General features: G+C 58.0%; 1 protein-coding gene across 7 annotated transcripts in view; it reads left to right on the forward strand.

The window, feature by feature from the left end:
* NHSL2 (NHS like 2) overlaps positions 1-18,444 on the forward strand; it is a 151,749-nt gene that overhangs the window by 122,664 nt on the left and 10,641 nt on the right. For 3 of the 7 annotated variants that reach the window (XM_073360617.2, XM_078854222.1, XM_073360619.2), the window contains exons 2-7: positions 5,153-5,305; positions 6,443-6,579; positions 7,104-7,299; positions 9,879-10,010; positions 13,585-15,888; positions 17,302-17,434. In XM_073360617.2, the coding sequence (XP_073216718.2) occupies positions 5,153-5,305; positions 6,443-6,579; positions 7,104-7,299; positions 9,879-10,010; positions 13,585-15,888; positions 17,302-17,434 (3,055 nt within the window). Of the gene's footprint in view, positions 1-5,152; positions 5,377-6,442; positions 6,580-7,103; positions 7,300-9,878; positions 10,011-13,584; positions 15,889-17,301; positions 17,435-18,444 lie in introns of all 7 variants that reach the window. The other 4 variants (XM_073360620.2, XM_073360622.2, XM_073360621.2 and 1 more) reach the window with 2 other exon arrangements.

The following is an 18,444-nucleotide window of genomic DNA, read 5'->3' on the forward strand; positions in this document are numbered from 1 at the left end:
GGAGCCTGGCAGTGCCTGCAGAGGGGCATTGGACTGCCTGGCAGAGGGGCCTGGGTGCATGCTGTTAGGATGGGGCCTCTGGCAGAGGGTCCCCAAGGGTCCCCAAGCGGGTGCCACTTTCCAAGTTCCCTCTCTCCAGTCCCAGCCGTGCTTGGGGTGGGCCGGGGCTCGATCCCTGGACAACTCTGCTGGCTCCGACAAGTGAGGATCAAGGGGGAGCTTGCCCTCCCGCCCCCATGGGGGTAGTGGGATTCAGTCGCATGTGAGTGCCCTGGCTGACACTCCCGTCCCTGCTCTGACCTGAGGGTGCGGGTGGCACCACTGAGCCCTGTCAGCCCTGCTTGCCTTTTTAATTGATCAAACCAATGGCACACAAAGCTCTCGCCAGCCTCTAGCCCTCTCCAGCTGCACCACTGACTTGCTTCAAACTTGGCTTGTTTTGTAGATCTTCTTCAGACCCAAGAACCCTGGCAGGTCTGCTTGGGCTGGGCTGGGCCTTACTGGGCCTAAGGGTGCGGGGGAGATTCTGGTTGGCACGAAAGATTAATGAACAATTTCTTCTGCTGTAAAAGAGTCCATGTTTTAAGGCACAAGCACAGGAAGCAGAGCTGGGGCTGAGCTTTCCCCTTGCCTGCAGCTCCTGAGTACTTGGTGTCTCAGGGCGGTGGGTTTTGTACACAGATCCTGTGGATTGCACAGCGCTTTGGGAGCTGACTGTTCTTACTGGAGTTCTACTATCTGGGGTCCACCCAGGCCAGCGGGAGCAAAGTGAGCAATGAATCTCCTCTGGGTCTGGGCCACTGGGGTCAGAGGCATAGCCAGTGACTTGGGCACTGAGCCCAGGGACTGCTGGGGAGGGCTCTCATGCCCTTCCCCCTCTCCCCCGCCCCCCGGCCATCCCTGTGCTAATCACACTGGCAGGAAAACATTCTCAGCAGGAAATCCGCTTCCCGTTCTGTCCAGCCGCTTCCCTGCAAAGAGAGCTCTGTGCTTAGCTAGCCCAGCACCCTGTACATGGTCCTGTCCACTTCCTGGGGCGAAGCCAGTCCCAGGAGTCTCTCCCTGCAGAGGGCAGGGCACCAGCGCTGTTACGGAGAATATCTAGCATGCCAGGGGTCCCAGGGACATGCGCCCACCTCGGGGCGGCGCACAGCAGCTTGGAACAGCCATGCACACAACATGAGCTACACCGAGTTCTTCTTCATGTATGGGAAATGTATTCAGAGTGTCACAGCTAAATACAAGATAGAACACATTGTTTAGCATAAGTAGTTAGTACATATTTCAAGGGACCATTCAAGGTGAAGTGGCCTGTAAACACCCCTGCAGACACAGGGAAGAAAGGAACAGAGAGGAGAAAAATAAGAAATTAAAAAGACAGTTGTTAGTGGGGCGGATATCTGATTGTTGTAATAAGCCATGAATCCAATGTGTCTGTTGAGTCTATGATTTTTAGTGTCTAATCATGAATTTAAGCTCCCGGGCTCGTCTTTTGAAGGTGTTGTACAAGTGTGAGAGTGATACAGTGATTGTTTTGTGAAAAGTGTTGGCCCATGGGTGAGAGGGTGTTTTTGTCTGTGTGAGTTCATTCGAGAGCGCAGTGATTGTCTGGCTTCACTCACCTAGTTGTTTTTATTTGGGGCATTCCGTGCACTGGCTGAGGTACACCATATGTTGTGACAGGCATGGATGGGTAGGACCTATGGATCTTGAAAGGTGTATTGTGGGAAATGATAATCGCAGCAGTGGAGCTACATCTTCAGGTTTTGCATCTGTTGTTCTGACAGGGTTTGGTGCGGCTTTGAGTTGGTGGGTCCTGGACTGTGGGGAGCTTGCTACTGATGAGGAGCTTGGCGAGGTTGGGGGGTTGTTTGAAGGCCAGAAGAGGGGGTTCAGGAAAGATTTATTTCAGGATGGGGTCCCCATCGAGTATGGGTTGTAACTGTTTAATGATACTCCCTCTAGGTTCCAGTGAAGAGTGGAAGGTGACCACTAGGGGTGTGTGATCAGAAGGGGTTTTATTTCCGTATTGAAGGTTCTCTCTGGAAATGTGGGTGGCCCATTCCTTGATGCGATCTTCTCAAGATGGCGTTTCCTTGTTTGGTGAAGGCGATTTTAAGTGTGTTAAGGTGTATATCCGTGACTTTCTCCTCCAAGCATATTCTGTGGTATCTGAGTGCCTGGCTGTAGCTACAAGATTTCTTGATGTGTTTGGGGTGGTTACCAGATCTGTGGGATAAGTGTGGTGATCTATGGGATTCTTGTATATATCTGTAGGGTTGCATAGGTGAAGCTGACTGTGGTGTCCAGGAAGTTGAGGCTAGTGTGGGAGTCTTCCAGAGAGAGTTTAATGGAAGCATGGTGGTTGCTGAAGTTGTGGTAGAAATCTATGAGGGAGTTTAGATGTTCTGTCCAGAACATGAAAATATCATTGATGTTTTTCAGGTTTCGTGGTGCATTTGTCCAGGAGATACATTCTTCCTCAAGGTGGCCCATGAAGACCATGGCCTACTGGGGAGCCATCCTAGTACCGTTGGCTGTTCCCATGGTTCGGACAAAGTGTTTGTTGTTGAATGTAAAATGGTTATGGATGAGGATGAAATGGATGAGTCTGGTGCTGTTTTGGGGGTGGTATCTGAGGGGTGTCTATTATCTTGTAGATAGTTGAGGCAGGCAGTGATGCTGTCATTGTGAGGGTTGTTGGTGTATAGGGAGGTGACATGCATGGTAGCGAGGATGGTGTTCTGAGGAAGGTTATTAATGTTGCAGAGTTTCTGGAAGAAGCCAGTTGTGTCCTGGACAGGGTGGATTTAATTTAAATCAAAATGATTTAAATCATGATTTAAATCACTAGTCAGGAAGACTTGATTTAATCATGGTTTTCTACATAAAAGTGCATTCTTGTTGGTTGTTATAGCCTTAATACATATTCTTCACAACTCAGAGATAGATGTAGGTTTCATTTTTAGAAGGTACACACTGTACATTTTCAAACAGTGATTTATTTTGAAAACTTTTCAGATTAGTTTTACAGCAAAATCAGAAAATGAATGATTGTTTAGCTATTTCATTTCCAAAGGTAATTGAAGCAGATATTTATGAAGTTATTGGGAGGTGAACTATCTCCAATTCAACAGGTTAATAATTAATATTTGGAGGATTTTCTTGCCATGCTGTATTAGGAGGAGAACATCACCAGACAGACATTTAAATCGTTTTATTTAACTAAAACAACAACGTTAAGTATTCTGGATTTTTTTCTTCAACAGCAAACATATAATATTTTAACAAAACAAGCATATGTCCCTCGCGTCTCACATTTCTCTCCAGACTTCTTTTCCTTGTCCAGATCTATTCCGCCCCCAACAATCTTCTATTCATTGAACTTTTTGAAACTTTGCACTTTTAGAGAGAGGTAAGGGATTGACTTTGTGTACACAAATTTGCAGAGGCACAATAGAGTTGAGGTCTGTTATTTCTCACCTCTATATAATATTTATTTATTTAAAAACATTTTTGCTGTTAACAAGCATGTTACCTCTGGGGAGACAAATCCACAGTTTGAGAACTGCAAAACTAAGCATCTCTGATGGTATCTTCTAGACTGAGCACTGAGTCCCATTGGGTAGAGAGAAAGATTAACCTAAATAATCTATACAGAAGCCCCTGGAACCCCATAAAATGGGGTCCGTAATCCATGAACTATTGGAACTCATTTACAAAACTTTTCTTAAACGTTACATGAATATATTGTCTCATACTATAGAATTATAATTTATAATCCCTATTCCATGATGAGATATCTTTGAGCTATAGTGTATCTTAATTAAAACTATCTTTAGATAGGTTTTTTTCCTCAAAAAGCATTTTATCAAAAAAATCCAATTTAAGTAAAAAAAAAATCCAATTTTTTTTTTTTTTTTAAATAATTGATTTTTGTCCACCTTGGTCCTGGAGGAAGCCAGCCCTTTGTGTGGTGAGTGGTCCGAGGATGGTTCTATGAGTCCCCATATTCCTTCAGCAAGGATTCCATGGCCAGATATGATGGGTCTGCCTGGGGTCCCTTGTCTGTAGAAGGTCTCTGGGATGGGTTCATGGGGATGAGGTTGTTGAGTTTCTCTTGGAGTTGTTTGGGGAAAGATTCGATGATATCCCTTAAATTCCTGGGTGGACTGTGGTGTGGGGTCTCTGAGTTCTTTATGGCAGGTGGTATTGGAGAGTTGTTGCTTGGCCTTGTTGCTGTAGTCATCGCGGTTGAGGACTGTGATGGCGCCCCTTTGTTTGCTGGTTTGTTCACTGTGTGGGGGTTGAATTTCAGGGACTGTGTAGCTGGAGAGATTGTGCCCGCAGTTTGGTCTGCTGCTATTTAGTGCCATCTAGTGACGCCAGGATGAAAAGCAGGCAGGAAAACCCAAAGCAAGCTCCAATACCATTGTGGTGTAGGGTCAAACTGGGGTGTCGGGGCGGTGGGGGAGGAGCTGTTTGTTTGCTAGCGAGAGTCCGTACGTACGCTGTTTATTACAGCCCGTGCCTGGCTGGTATGATTGCCTCAAATCCTGTGCAGTTCTTTTCTGTTGACATGAGGCCTGACCCCTGCACTCTAGGAGGGGGCTGGAGAATAACAGCTGGCACTGTCCATCCCTAGAGCCCAAAGTGCCTTGCAAAGCCAGGACAGCCCAGAATCCCCATGCTACAGAGGGGAAACTGAGGCACCCAGTGAGCAGTGGCAGAGCTGGGAACAGAACCCAGCTTTCCTGGCTCATGGTCTGGTGCCTGGTGTCAGGCCATGCTGCTGCTTCAGGTGTTGGGTTAGAGGCTGGTTGGTGGGCAGGGAGGGAGGGGATGTGGGCTGGAGCCAAGGTCCGTGACTCAGGACACCAGGGTTTTGTTCCCAGCTGAATCATCCATTTATCATATGACCTTGGGCAGGTCCCAACCCCTATCTGCCTCAGTTTCCCCCTCCTAGCATGGGGATAACAACACTGACACCACCACCACAGCCAGGCGTAACTTGCCCTTGATGAAGGGCTGTGTCCCAGGTGAGCACATCGGGGCCTTGGGCTCCGGGCTTGCAGCTCACCCTTGGCTGGGGAGGGATGAGAGGGTCTGGGGAGCTGCAGCCCGTGTCTCACCCCTCCTCTCCTCTCTGCAGCCACCTCTAACTTGGACCTGGAGAGCAAGAAAACGCCCCACTCCAAATTGCCATGGCAACAGCCCGTGAATGTGTTCCTGGCTGCGGGCAGGTCGCCCTGCGTGGAGGAGCTGCACCAGGAGGCCCAGTTCAATCTCCAGAGCTTGCTGCAAGGTACCCCGCGCCGAGGGGAGGGCTGGGGCTGCCAGGCTGGCTCTCGGCCAAGACACACCCATGGCATGCAGGTACAGGCAGTTTCCGCAGCTCCTGCCATGCAGGGGGCAGCAGAGAGCAGACTGTCCCATTGCTGACAGGAGGGGAGGGGAGAGCAGGGAGCAGAGTGATCCTTGGGGTGGGGGAAACAGGGAGCAGACTGACCCATCGGACACAGGAGGGAAGGGGGAAGCAGGGAGCAGAGTGACCCATGGGGAGGGGGGCAGGAAGCAGATTGACCCATTGCACACAGGGGGGAAGAGGGGAGCAGGGAACAGACTGACCCATTGCTGACAGGAGAAGGTGGAGTGCTCCCTTCCCCCTGTCCTCTTGTGAGATTGGCATCAGCTGCTCCCTCCTCTCATCCCCCCCAAACCCTCCTGCAGGGTGTGGGGCCATGTGGGTCTGTTAGAAACACGTGGGTCCCAGCGAGAGCCACTTCCTCCAGCCAGGGTAGTTGTCTGGTTCCTCTGCCTGTTAAAGCACGTGGCTTACTAGCTGAGGAGGAAGAATACCCGCTTGGGGCTGGTGCCCAGAGGCCAGAAGCCGTGTCCAGGCCCTGGCACTCCCCCCGTGCAGCTGCACGAGGCCAGCACAAGGCTGCTGTGCCCACCAATTCTCAGGAGCTGCCGCCGCCCCCAGAGAGACCTAGGAGCACCTGAAGCAGTGGCTCCCATGTGCATTGCTGCAGGCACCTGTCCAGTACCCTGGGGCAGGGCAGCCAGGCAGCACTAGGCCAGGCCCTGCCCCACACAGCTCCAGTGGTGACACAAATACAGGCCTGGGGACGGGAGGATGAGGTGTCCAGCACAGGCAGCGAGCAGAGGTTTGCCCGCAGCAGGGCTGCCAGCTAACCAGGCTGGGCGGCGCTTTGTGGAGCACTCGGGAGCAGCTAGGAGCTCCTCTGCGCTCTTCTCCCCATGTGCGGGGGGGGGGCAGAGAGCAGGGCCCCATTGCTGTGCAAGGGGCCCAGAGAGTGCATTATTGGCACATGCCCAGTGCATGTCCCACTAGCCTTTGGCTCAGCACTGGGGTGGAGAGGGCAGAGCGCATCCCAAACCGCCAACTGTGGAAATGCCCTGGCTGCTTGTATTTCAGAGGAGTATGAGGAGCAGTACACAGAGGCCAGGGTCACTGGTCAGACCTTCAGGAACGCCAGCCACCTGCCTCTGGACGCGCCCCCTGAGCCCTCTCCCAGGGCCCTGCCCGCCAAGCGCCTGGAGTTCGTGTTTATGGTGAGTCCATCTCTGTACAGAGAGAACCCCAAGGCACTGTGTCTCAGCAGCCTTCCTGCGGCCATGGGCTCGGGGACACAGGGTACCAACTCTGCCTGAGGTCACCCAGAGAGGTTACTGCAGAGCAATAGATGGGGCGGCGGGGAGGTTGTGATTCGGGAGTGAGAGGCATCGGCAGAGCTGATGGTAGGGGAGAGCGACAGGCTGGGATAGCTGGGGGCTGTGGGTCAGGAGTGAGGGGCACTGGCAAAGCTGGCCCTGAGCTGGGATTGCTGGGGACTGCGGGTCAGGAGTGGCACAGGAGGGAAGGATAATCCTGCCTACAAGGTTTTTGACTCAAGCCATCACTTAGTCCCTCATTCTGAGCACTAGATTCCTCCACACACACACAGTCACTCCTGCTCCCCACATGCCCCCCTTTCTCCCCCACGCTCCCACAATCCCTCCCTTCCCACCTTCCCCACACTTGTTATCACCCCACCAGGACACTGGTGTCTCAATCCATTTCCTTTGTTCCCTGACAGCCCGCGGCCCGGCGAGTGAATGAGGATGAGGCCACCACACTGGGTGTGAGGCCCCCAGAGCCATTCCTGAGCCTGCCCACCACCCCAGACAAGCAGCCGGCCTGGACCCGAGCCTTCCCTCTGCCCACCGTGGAGGAGAAGAGGTGGCACCAATCCTGCTCCACCCAAGCCAACATTGTCCCCATCAATGTCTCTGGTAGGGCTGTGCCCCTTCCAGGCCCCCTGGGAAGCATGTGTAGGAGCATGGGGGGGCAAGGGGTTAAATCTGTCCAGTCAGCTCCCAGCAGCGGCGCTGGGGTTCTGAAGCCTGCACAGGGCGGCTGTGGGCACAGCACTGGCTGGCTTTGAGCCCCGGGCGCTGTGATGCCACCTCCAGGGAAAGTGCAAAGGTCCTCTAAAACCAAAATGCAGCGATGTGGGGAGGCAGGGCCAGGCACAGGGAGGTGGGGCTGGCCTGCAGCAATGTGAGGAGGCAGGGCCAGGCACAGGGAGGCGGGGCTAGGCTGCAGGGATGTGGGGAGGCAGAGCCAGAGCCAGGCCCAGGGAGGCAAGGGTGGCCTGCAGTGATGCTATTGGCCCACATGTGCTGTGGGTTATACAGAGGCCGGGATCATGTTCAGTAGCCAGGCCGTGGAGAGCCCTCAGGGGGCAGTTTGCAGGGCAGCATTTCTGTGCTTTGTTCATGTATTTTACCACCCGTAACATCACCCTTCATTTTTGACCGGCTAGCCACATCATTAAGTTAATCCAGTCTCATCTGCATCATCTAACGAGTATCTCTGAGCTAACCGGTCAGTGTGTTCTGTTGTCACCTTGGTTCTCCCAGTGCTTGGGATCCATCCATCTGTGCAAGGGAACTCATGTGTTCGGCAGGAACACGAGGCTGTAGGGCCCTGGCTGCGGGCAGCAGCTCCGCTCAGTGTGGGGCCTTCAGCAGCACCAAACTACCTGGCTTCTGGAGGAAACTAGCTCCCCCACCCCCCATGCTCTCCTCCCCAGGCACTGCATGAGCACTCTGCCCCACAGCTGGCTGGGAGGACACATACCCCTGCACCCTCCCGCTGGCCTCCCTAGCAATGTCCAGGCTGCCATAAGGTCCTGCTAGAGATCAGGCTGGAGCTGCACGAGGCCTGCAAGGAGCCCCAGAGGAGCTTGCTCAGCCCCCTGACTCCTCCCTTCACACCTCATCGGACGCCTGGAGCCAGGCCCTCAGCCCGGCCCAGGGGGCTCTGAGCTGTGTGGTCAGAGCCCCTCTTGTGGGGAGAACCTGCAGAGCATGTCTCTGCCCGTTTGTCACTGGGCTGCCCCTGAGCCCTCCTGCCCAGCACCAGGGTCCCCAAGCTGGGGGGATGGGTCTCAGTGGCTTCCGATACATTGTGTCTCCAGCAGCGTGTCTCCGTTGTCTCTGTATTCCCCCTGGCTGGCTTGCCCAGCAGCATGTGTGAGGCCCCCCTGGAGTCATTTACCCATCCATCACGCCATCTCTCTCCAAAGGCCTGCGTTTCGCTGCTAACCAGCCCCTCTCCCTGAGCACCAACTTGCTCCTGGCATCGACCCCTCAGCTGCCTGGCCAGTCACCAGCAGCCCAGGAGTGGGTAGGGGGGAGAAATGCGGCTGCACGCCAGGGGTGACCTGCTTCTCTGGCGCTGCCATTGCTGGCCCTTGGCAGCCACAGCCCCCTCAGGCAGCACTGCCTGGCCATGCCCAAGAGTGACCCTCCCCCACCCTTTGGAGCCTGCCCTGGGCCACCAGGGCCGCCTCCCGGAGCAGAGAGCAGGGGCTGGCCTGACCACCTGCCCCCTTTGTCCAGCAGGCAATTATAAAATGGCCATTGGCTTGCCACCTAGGGAGATGGGATGCGGGCGCCTGCCCCAAAGTCCAGTACTCCAAACCGTGGGTTTGGGCCACTTGCTGACACACACCTGAGCTCGATGCCATAGGGAGCCAGCAGTGCCCTTTCCAGTGGGACGAGGCCTTGGTTTCTAGCCCTGTGGCTTGTGACCTGGTGTCTGCCCTGTCAGCGCCTTTCTGGGGATCTACATACTCCTCTCCCGAGGCCATGCAGTAGGGCCCATGAGAGTCGGGCACCTCCAGATAATGTCCATAAACACTCTCTGGCTGAGTGACAGATCTGCAGAGCAGCTTGTCTGGAGTCCCTGGCGAAAGCAGAGTGGGGGTGGGCAGACAGCATGTGGGTGACCCACAGGACTCCCCTGGAGTATATCACTCATGACCGATGCACACGTCCCAAGCACAGGCCCAAAACGCTATACCCCGTCTCTGCCTCACACTCACACGTGTGTAAATACATACATAAGTGACCACACTCCTTGTTCTGTGAGTGTCCCCACCCCTGGCCACATGTGCTGCCCTGCAGCCTGCCTGGCTCCAGGACAGCAGCCCACTGTCTGTGTTGCTGTGCTGGTGCTTGCAGTTTCCTAGTGTGACCCCCCACCATGCCTGGGACCTTCCCAAACACCACTCATGAACCCTGGAACCCCCTCCCTACCCGGGCTTCGCCCCACGGCTGCCTGCGTGCTCCAGCATAGAGCCCTCGTGCTCACGCAGGAACGGGAACAATGCGGGGGAAAGGGCAGAGCCCTTTGTTATAAACCCCAAGAGCCAAATTCACTTTAGTACAACGCAGCCTTAGGCAAGCGAGTTGGGGAGCTAACGCAGGGAGAAGGTGGCCTGAGTAGCTGGGCCAGGGCCGGACCAGGCGTTCTCCATGCCCCCTGCTTGCTGCCATGTACAGTGTGTTTGTTTTGGCTACAGGACAGCTCTTTGATAGGCACGCGAGTGCGCGGCACTCCTTGTTTAACACGGAGACCGCGGTGAACCCCAAATCCACGCTGCGGCGGAGAAGGACCATTATCGGATTCCCTAACCTCGCGCTGCGAGACCAAGGTGACAACGACAACTGTACAGCTTCTCTCCCCTGTCCCAGGCTAGAGAGCACTCAGGGACTGCCAGGAACATGGCTCCTAAGAGCAGGTGTCCCCAGGCCATGCTAGGGGCCATGCAGCCAGAGCCGACTGCAGGCCGCCCTCATTTGTAGGCAGGGCCACTCCTGCTGCCTGAGATGTGCTAGCTGAAGGAGCAGCCTGGGGCTCCACACAGAGCCTTGGTTTACCACCCTAGGGAGCTCAGGCCAGGCTGGGCAGCTTAGAGATCTAATCAGCCTTCTCCAGCTCTGAGGCTAGGCAGCCAGTACCCCTCTTTCAGGGGCATGTCCTCCATTTCCCTGGCTGCCCCAGTCCAGGAGAGGGATCCCAGGAGCTACAGCCTGACACCCTGAGCTGGGGAGCAGGGCTGGCTGGTCCATCATGAAGGGGCCTGGAACAGGTGCCCGGGGTGGGATTCCTGGCCTTGCTGGTGCCTTGCCGTGTGACCGTGGGCCAGTCATTTGGGCCCACGTTTTCTGAAGTGCCCACTAGTTCTCAGGGCCCTGGGTGCGGGTGCGCCAGGTGAGTGCCAGAGGCCTGGCTGGAGGGTGCTGAGCACTGGCAGAGGTGGGTGTGCAGCTCCTCTTAGATCTGAGCACTGGGGAGCTCAGGCTGGGGATGGAGTTCAGGGTCTGCTGCCCTGATGGCCCTTGGTTTGCAGCATCGGCTCCCCGCTGGATTTGCTAGTGCAGTTGCTGGGAGTGCTAGGGGAGTTGTTGCCAGGATGCCGGTGCCTTTGTTCTGGGCTCACACGCGCCTGACAGCTCCTCTGTGAAATGCTCTCTCTTGACAAGCGATTAGGGGTAATTTGGGCTCTGTTCACACTGGCTCTTGGAAGGGAGCGGAAGTAAAATGACAACTAGATCTCTGGTGGCACAAGCAGCTTCTTCCCCAGATTTCAGAGTAGCAGCCGTGTTAGTCTGTATTCGCAAAAAGAAAAGGAGTACTTGTGGCACCTTAGAGACTAACCAATTTATTTGAGCATAAGCTTTCGTGAGCTACAGCTCACTTCATCGGATGCATCCGATGAAGTGCGCTGTAGCTCACGAAAGCTTATGCTCAAATAAATTGGTTAGTCTCTAAGGTGCCACAAGTCCTCCTTGTCTTTCTTCCCCAGAGTCACACTTCACAGCCCTGGGGTCCAGCCTCTTCCACGACTCCAGAACAGGATGTCGGGAGCCACCCAGCAGCACTGGCTGGTGCTAAGGAGCTGAGGGAACCTCAGGGGGTGTGTCCTGCAGCCTGGGCACAGAGAATTCCCTTTCCCTGCAGCTCAGCCCAGTCCTGGCTCTGCTCACCACCAGGGCTGGTGCTGCTGGCTGGGTTGGAATGGGCAACAGGTAGCAGGGAGGGAGGGTTCCTCTGGGATGGGAGATCGCTCACGGCTGGCCTGTACTCCATCTCAGAGGGGAGAGGCCTCGGCACCGCCCCCCAGAGAGGCGAGAAGGAGCTGCTAGCCGTGCTGTGGGCTGGCCGTTCAGGAGTGAGGAGGGCTCCCCTCTCCTAGGCACGCTGCAAGCCATGGGAAGAGAGGCTCCTTGGGTCTCGGGACCTGTCCTGCTCCCCACACCTCTCAGGATAACAACATCACCCCACCCACATTGGGCTTTGTGAGGTCCAGGCCCGGCCCTGGAGGAAGCTGTAGCTGGGATTGGGACCCAGCTTGGAGACAGGAGCCTGGGGAGACAGCAGTCAGGCTTCCCCACCCTACAGTCCAGGATGCACTGAGCAGAGCACTGGGTCTGGGGCTGACACCTGCAATGCCAGTCCCTCTCCATTGTGGGCTGGGGGAAGGTTGCCTCCAGTTCACCTCTCTCCTGCCATTCTGGGTCCAGCTGCCTCCAGTCCAGAGGGGCCCAGTCTCCAGATGCAGGCTGGATTTGGCCAGAACCTGGTGAGAACAGCTTGTGAGACTTCAGCCCAGCCAGATCCTGCGCCTAACCTGACTGCAGCCATAACACCCCCACCGCCCTGGCCAGTCCAGGGGTGGGAGGAGCTCCTGCCCTGCAGCCCTTGCTGGGTCACAGCAAAGAGTCCCTGGGGGAGCAGCAACTACATGGCTCCGTGTGCTCAACCCAGGGAACCAGGTCCTGCGAGGTGCTGCATGCACAGCTGTCACTGGGAGCAGAGGCTGCTCTGTGCTTCTCAGGCCTGGCCCTTCCTTAGCCCGGGTGCTGTTGTGCTATGTGGGGAGCTCTGCCCTGAAAGCTCTAGCGATGAGCGGGGAGCAGAGCACGGGGGGTGTCTCACTTTGCTGGGAGCTCTGAACAGCTAACTCAGGAGTGAGGGCAAGTCTGAGGCTAGTGTCACCAGTGGGGTGAAGTACCTCCGCCCTAGGAGTGGGGGCTGACAGTGAGGGGTGATGCCTTTATCAGGGCTCCTGCCCTCCCCCACCCCCAGTGGAAAGGCCCCTGCTCTGGCCCCGCTGGGGGGAACCCATCTGGCACTGGCAGGCCTGCGTGGATTCACCGTGGGGGAACGCAGGGCCTAGTAGGCAGTACTGGACAGTGGGTGCTCTCCCATCCCTGGGGTTAGGGAAGCGATGCCAAAGCCTGCACCCAGGAAGGGGGCTTGTATCCAGTCATGTTAAATCTGCAACGTTGGGAACACCTGGGGGATTCATTCCTGGGCTCCTTCCTAATGTTCAGGGATAAGCTACAGGTGCCAGTGCAGGGCCCTTGGCTTTCCCCAGCATTCGCTTCCTCTGCCCCTGGTGGATTTGGGGCACTGCTGTTCCCCACCACCTCCAGCAGTGGCTCTGGGAGTCAGCAGTCAGGCTGGGAGTCAGCAGTCCCCAGCCGTGCATTCTGCTGCAAGGCAAGGGCTGGGCACATGCACTTTGGACCCGCATAGCCAGCTTGTCCGGACTGGAACCCACCGGTCAGATCCTCCCCAGAGGAACCCTCTGTGCAGGCTCCTAAAGCTGGTGCATCCCCAAGGGTCTGCCTGGACCCTGGGTAACAGGGTCATTCCTACAGAAACCCTGGCCTTCCACACTGTCTCCACTGCAGCTGACCGAGCAGGGCCAGGGTCTCTTGCTCCACCATGGGGGCAGGAGGACAGAGTGGGTCCCAGGCTGATTTCTGCGGAGCTGGGGGTGGGGGATCCTCTGCCCTGACCCCAGCTCATCCATCCCCCAGCCTGCCCTCCCCCACTACTCCCCCACATGAACGCAGGACTGCAGAGTTGGGCACTGATGCTGCAGACGGCTGAGCCCAGCTTGCATGATTGGAGAAGGAAATGATCGCGTGGAGGGTCCCTTCTGTTCAGGGCGGGCCCAGCTCTCGCTCTGTTCAGAGGCCAGACAGAGCTCAGCACCGCGCTGACACCCGGTAGCAGGGCAGAGGCAGGCCAGCAGGGGCTCTGGGCGCAGAGCAGACAGGCGCCCGCCGCGTGTGGTGCGGGTAGGCGTGAGCGTGGTTCCCAGGGCTCTCCGTGGGCAGTGGATGAGTGCACAGCTTGGTGGCCCCTCCTGCGGCTGGAGCTCCACTAGCTGCTTGCTCCGCGCTGACCTGTTCTTGTGTCTGTCCTTCCAGGCAGCAGCAACGGCCCCACGTTCACGCCCCACGCGCCCATTGGGGAGTCAGTGTCCTGCAGCTTTGTCCCCGAGGCTGCAAATGGGAAGAGCGCGCCCCGGCATCCCTGCACCCCGCAGCCGCCGGCAGTGCCACTGAGAAAGACGATCAGTGACCTTGGGGGAGGCCTGCAGGCGCGCTGCTACCAGCCTCCTGCCAGGATGGAGGGCACAGCTGTGGCCTGCACCCGCCCTGCCTGCAATGGGCCAAAGGACGCCACCTTCTCCCCTCCCTGGAACACAGCTTCCTTCAACTGCCTGAGCCCGGCCGAGGAGGACGCAGCGTATCCCTCGCCCGGCGGCTCCCCGGGGTCTCCAGGCCTGGGCTCGCCCGAGCGCTGCGATGGCGCGGCCTCCTTCTTCATCGCGAAAGACGAGCAGCCAGGAAGCAATGGGCCCTGTGTGTTCCCCTGCACTGCTCCAGAGTCCCCACTGAACGCTGCCAGCAGCGAGACACCTGAGGGGAGAGAGGCCAAGGTGACCTTCCTGGACAGTGGCGCAGAGGGGGCTGCGCCCTCCCGGCTGGAGCTGGGGGGCAGGGCCTGCCCGTTCCGCGAGAGGTCGCTGTCTGTGCCCACAGACTCGGGCTCGCTCTGTTCTGTGGACATCACCTACCCTGAGAACAGGAGAGGCAGCGGGACCTACGCCCTGAGCTACCCCAGTGCCAGCTCCGAGGGCAGCACCAGCACGGACAACATCTCCCTGGGGGTGGAGCAGGATGCCCAGCGGAGGCGCCGCTCCAAGAGCATCTCTCTCAAGAAGGCGAAGAAGAAGCCGTCTCCCCCCATGCGCAGCGTCTCACTGATTAAAGACGGGCAGGGGCTCAGCACAGAGCCTGGCACAGCGCTGCCGAAGGAGCTGCGGCCCAAGAGCCTTTGTCTCCCCTTGGATCCTCAGGGCTGTGCTGTGGTGCCCATGGACACCCAGGGTAACACAGCAGTGCCTCCTGCCAGGGACCTGGACGGCGGACATTTTTCCCAGGACTGGTGCCTTGCGGACTGGAAAGCCAGCGATCCCTACCGGTCCCTGTCCGGTTCCAGTACTGCCACAGGTACCACTGTGATCGAATGCACAAAGGCCCAGGGCAGCTCTGAGTCCCTCCCATCCCCCTCCATTTCCAGGGCTACCACGCCCTCCCAGCTCTCCGCGGAAGTGGAGCTAAAGAGCTCCTCCCCAGGGCGGCCCGTGAGGCTGATGTCCCCCTCCAGTGGCTACTCCAGCCAGTCGGAGACCCCAACGCCCACCATCCCCACCTCGGCAATTCTCGGGCATTCCCCCCACCAGACCGTCAAGGTGAGGCCGCTGGTGCCCGAAAGGAAGTCCTCCCTACCCCCCCCATCACCGATGGAAAAAAGCCCCAAATCCCGGCTCTCCTTCGACCTGCCCATCACACCTCTGACACACCTGGACCTTTCTGGGCTGAAGATCTCACTCAAGGGGAAGACCAAGGTGAGCAGGCATCATTCGGACTCCACCTTCGGGACCAAGCTCGGCCCGAAGACAAGCCCGATCCAGCCCATCATGCCCGTGGTCACCCAGTCGGACCTGAGGTCCGTGCGCCTGCGCTCCGTCAGCAGGTCCGAGCCCGAGGATGACCTGGACAGCCCAGACCGCGCCGAGGAGCATGAGGGTGATGCCATACCACTTCCAGGAAGGAAAGCAAAACCGCCCGTGGCAGAGAAGCCACCGCTGGCCAAATGGCCCCCAAACATCATGGCCAAGCCCCCACCTCTGCAGAAGGAGTCTACCCTGGCATCTCCCACCTCCCCGCCCACGCTGCAGGGCACCTCTGCCCAGGAGAGGGGGCTGCAGGACATCTACATGGTCATTCGGAAACCCAAGCCTAAGAGGAGCCCAGAGGCCAGGAGCCCTGGAGAGCTCCCCTCTCCGCTGGCGCCCTCCCAGGGCTGCCCAGGGATCTTTTTCTCAGGACTGCGGCGACTGTCCCAGAGTAGCCTGGAGGAGGAGCCCAGGGCCCAGCCAGAGAGGAGCGGCGCCCCCCGTGGACCCGAGGGGGAGAAGAGGAAAGCCAAAGTCCCGCCCCCCGTCCCCAAGAAGCCTAGCGTTCTGTACCTGCCGCTCACCCCTCCTCCGCCCCACCTGGGAGCCTGCCTGGGGGATCCCAGGCTAACGCCCAGCCCCATCATCACCTTGCATGAGGACACCAGCTGCTGCGACCCAGACGCGGACTACCTGCCATCACCCGAGGCCATGGGGAAGAACTCGAGCCCCCCAGCTGCTGCCATGCCTGGGCAGAGTCCTGCAGGTCAGTGTCACAGCTTCTCTGCCCCCCCGGCACCCTGGGCATGCCTTGGGAATCACTGCCATGTGCAGCTCGCCGGGGCGTCTGAATGGCTCACTGCACACCTGGGTGCACAGCCTTGGCCAGGCAGCTCCTTGCGGCGTGGCCAGACCCCTCCCCCCCCCAAGAAACCATGCCGACAGCGTCGGTGTTAGACCTCAGAGCTCTACCCACACCGCTGCCCAGGGATCGTCCCACCCAGCCCTGAAAAGCAGTTAACTCTGGGGCAGAGCGTGGCAGCTGCTGATCAGCCCAGAGATGTAAAAGACCTGGTAGAGAGTGGAATGTGTCTGCAAGGGAAGTGGGCTGCCCCGAAGGGCAGGTTGGGGTAAGCACCGGCAGGCAGGTAGGAGCTGACTAGTCTAGCCCTGGTCCTGGCACTGGCTTGCTGGGCTCCTGTCAGCAGGTCTCTCCTGGCCTGCCCACCCCAGGGGCACTGGCAGGCTCCATTGGCTGAGGAGGGGAAGGGGGTATTATTAGTTAACGCATCCATTGCAATGGTGCCAACAGGCCCTGCTGTGCTAGACGCTGTACAGACACAGCATCGCAGACAGTTCTCACGGACCAATAGCCAGCGCAGACTTGGGGAATGGGCAGAACACCCCAGCAAAGCGACCAATGGCAAGGCAGCAAGTGGGGGGGCACTTAAGAGGGGTGCAGCTACTTGGGAGGGAGGGGGAAGGTAAGGGGGCGGATGTGGAGTGAGGCTGCGGGAGAGAAGGGGGGTTGGACAAACAGCTGGTGAGCACAGGGCAGAGAACGTCCAGCCGTGCTGCAGCGAGTTCTGCGCACGTGAGGAGCCCTGGCTTTGGCTGCAGCTGCTGCAGCTGGCTCTTCTCTGCTGCGTTTCCCCGCAGCCCATAGGAGGTGGGGTGCATTCCCCAGAGCCGGTATAAAAGTGGGAAGTGCTCAACAGAGCTGGCAGGCGGCTACCCATGCCAGGACGTGGCCAGGGCACCCTGGGACGCCCAGCCGGAGACCCCATGGCCAGCAGCCAGAGCTGCCTGTGCGAGGACTGCAGGATCGTTGTCTGAGTCTCATTGTAGCCCAGGTGTCTCCCGGGTGGTGCGTGCGTGCAGGAAGGGGAGCTGTGCGCTTGTGCCGTCTGGTCCGTCGCAGCGCCCGGGAAGGCGGGCAGGACAGGTGCTGCTGGTACTAACTCTGGGATTCTGCTCCTGTTGAGCCACAGGAATGTGCAGAGCCAGGTTACCTAGGGGTGCCCCAGTCCGGGCACACACATGGATACAGATATCCTCAGCTTGTTCCAACGGGCTGATCCCACGCATCTCCTGGGAAAGGCCCCCGCCATGCTGGGAACATTTCCCTCCATCCTGCTCTCAGCAAGCCCAGCTCATGGCTGTTCTTCCCTCTGTCTAGGGGATTCCGTGGAGCTCAGCGCTGATGAGAGGAGTTTTGTAAGTGACAAAACAGCCGAGTCGATCGTGGAAGAGGATGATGATGTATTTGTGACAACCCGTACGACAGAGGATCTATTTACCGTCATCCACAGGTACCAGCCCATGTTGTGAACGGAAAACTCACACCCCCATCGTGTTTACCCACTGTTGGCCTCTGGGAGTCTCCAGCCCAGCAGGCAGTTATTGGGGGCTGGTCTCCGCAGAGCTGAGGACTGAGCAGGCCATGGGGCTAAACTCATCTGGGTGAGGCCAGTCCCAGCTCTGAGGATAAACAAGGCCCCTCTGTCTCCAGGGCTACCGGCTTGGCTCCCACCCCACGCACTGAGTTCCCTGAGCAGACCAGAGCAAGAGAGATGACCATGGCATGGCACCCCGGTTCCAGTTGTGTGTCTAAGTGCACTCGGGGCCTTCTGCTGCAAGCCCCGACCACTCTGGTGGTGCTGGGCCCATTGCTCACCGAGAGGCCGGCTCTAAAATCTGGACAGATTTCTCTCCAGGACGCCGGGCGGTGCTGCGGCTCCACAGAGAGCCCTGGGCAGCCAGCTGCCTTTATTTCAGAGCTTGTGTTCCTGGCCTGCTGTCAGCACAGGGCTGGACGCAGAACCCGAGTCTCACCCTGTGCCCCCAGCAGCCCTTTGTGCCTGGGACTGGCCCAGCCGCAGAGCTGACCCTGGGAAGTGCACCAGACAGGGCCTCCCGTCTGTGCTGGCTGGGGCAGCAGCCCTTTAGCCAGGCCCCTTTCAGTTCTGCCAGGGAGCCAGGGCTTGTCACAGGAGCTGGACAGCTCTGTGCTGGTGGGAGTGGGGGGCACCACTGGACTGGGGAGTCTATAGCTCCTCACTGGTCATCGCCACCTGCTGGCTGCTCTGTGGCTTCTTGGAAGGGAAGTGGGTGGATTCAATGCAGTTCCTGCTATCCACAGCGCATCCCCCCATCACCAAGTGGCACCAGTTGTCCCCCTTGCTGGCCAAACACTGGATGTGCCAAGTGCCCTGGAGGCTGAACTCCCCTCCCCTCCTGGTCTGGGCACTGGGACGAGCGGGAGGGTGGCACCATGGCAGAATATAGCACTTCCTGCTTCTGCCTCTGCTCTCCTCACTCC

The sequence above is a fragment of the Lepidochelys kempii genome, chromosome 9, assembly GCF_965140285.1.
Source record: "Lepidochelys kempii isolate rLepKem1 chromosome 9, rLepKem1.hap1, whole genome shotgun sequence".
Lineage (NCBI taxonomy): Eukaryota > Metazoa > Chordata > Testudines > Cheloniidae > Lepidochelys > Lepidochelys kempii.